This window comes from Seriola lalandi, unplaced genomic scaffold (genome assembly GCF_002814215.2).
Source record: "Seriola lalandi dorsalis isolate HSWRI2012SDOR001 ecotype SW California unplaced genomic scaffold, Sedor1 jcf7180002053623, whole genome shotgun sequence".
In the NCBI taxonomy this organism is placed as follows: domain Eukaryota; kingdom Metazoa; phylum Chordata; class Actinopteri; order Carangiformes; family Carangidae; genus Seriola; species Seriola lalandi.
In genome coordinates this window covers 26,682-27,644 of record NW_019524176.1, presented here as the reverse complement: position 1 = coordinate 27,644, position 963 = coordinate 26,682, and the positions used below count along the sequence as shown (strand labels likewise).

The 963-nt window shown below is 37.8% G+C and overlaps 1 protein-coding gene across 1 annotated transcript in view; it reads right to left on the bottom strand.

Annotated features, from left to right (window-relative positions):
• katnb1 (katanin p80 (WD repeat containing) subunit B 1) overlaps positions 1–963 on the bottom strand; it is an 11,931-nt gene that overhangs the window by 5,029 nt on the left and 5,939 nt on the right. The window contains exon 14 of the mRNA XM_087172701.1: positions 104–293. Within this exon, the coding sequence (XP_087028827.1) occupies positions 104–293 (190 nt within the window). The remainder of the gene's footprint in view (positions 1–103; positions 294–963) is intronic.

Genomic DNA, 963 nt, shown 5'->3' with positions numbered 1-963 from the left:
GAGACCCTGATGAGACCCCGATGAGACTCTGACGAGACCCTGCTGAGAAACCTGATGAGAACCTGACGAGACCCTGACGAGAACCTGATGAGACCCGGCTCACCTTGATGTCCTCTCTGGCCCACACGGCTCGGACCGTCTCCAGGTTCTTGTGTCGGCTGCTCAGCATCACACACATGGTGTCGTGACCCTTCTTGATCTGAGACAGCGCCTCCTCGTCGCTCAGAGCTCCAGGTCTGTTGTTGGGGGAAGACTGAGGAACAAAAGACCAGGAGAAAGATTTAGTTTGATCTCTGACACATTAGAAAACGTAGATAATAAAATAATAATGTGTTTTATTGAAATCACCTGACAGGTGAGAAGTTACTGGTGTTTATTTTCAGAGGTAAAAGTTTGTGAACTTGTTTCTCACAGGAGGAAACTCAGGACTGAGTCATTCCAGTCAATCACAGAATCATTTCTATCAGTGTTAGTTTGTATTGATAACAGTTAAAATAATCACTTCAAATAACACAATAATCACAATAATCACAGCACGTTTATATTCTCTCATTTATCTATTAGTTAATTAATTAGTCAACTGCCATCAAATTAATTCTGATAGTTGATTAATTGTTGTGATGATTGTTTAAATCATTTTTAAAGTAAAGATTCAAACTCTCTGGGATGAATATTTTCTCTCTGAAACTGAAGTGAATCTGTTTTAATGTTGAATGATGAGTAGCGATGATTCAAATCATGTGTTAAGATACTTTTTGTTATGGAACAAGGAAAATTCAATAATGACAGATAAAAGATACTTACTTATTACTTAGCAACAACAAACCGACCAAAAGTCTGAAGTTTTACATGTATATTGTTTTATATGTTTAAACAGGAAGTTTTTCTGGAGGTTTATAAACTTCTCTATGATCAAATCTGAAGTCGACTCAAAAGAAATGTGGTGTCAGGTGTCAGGTGTCA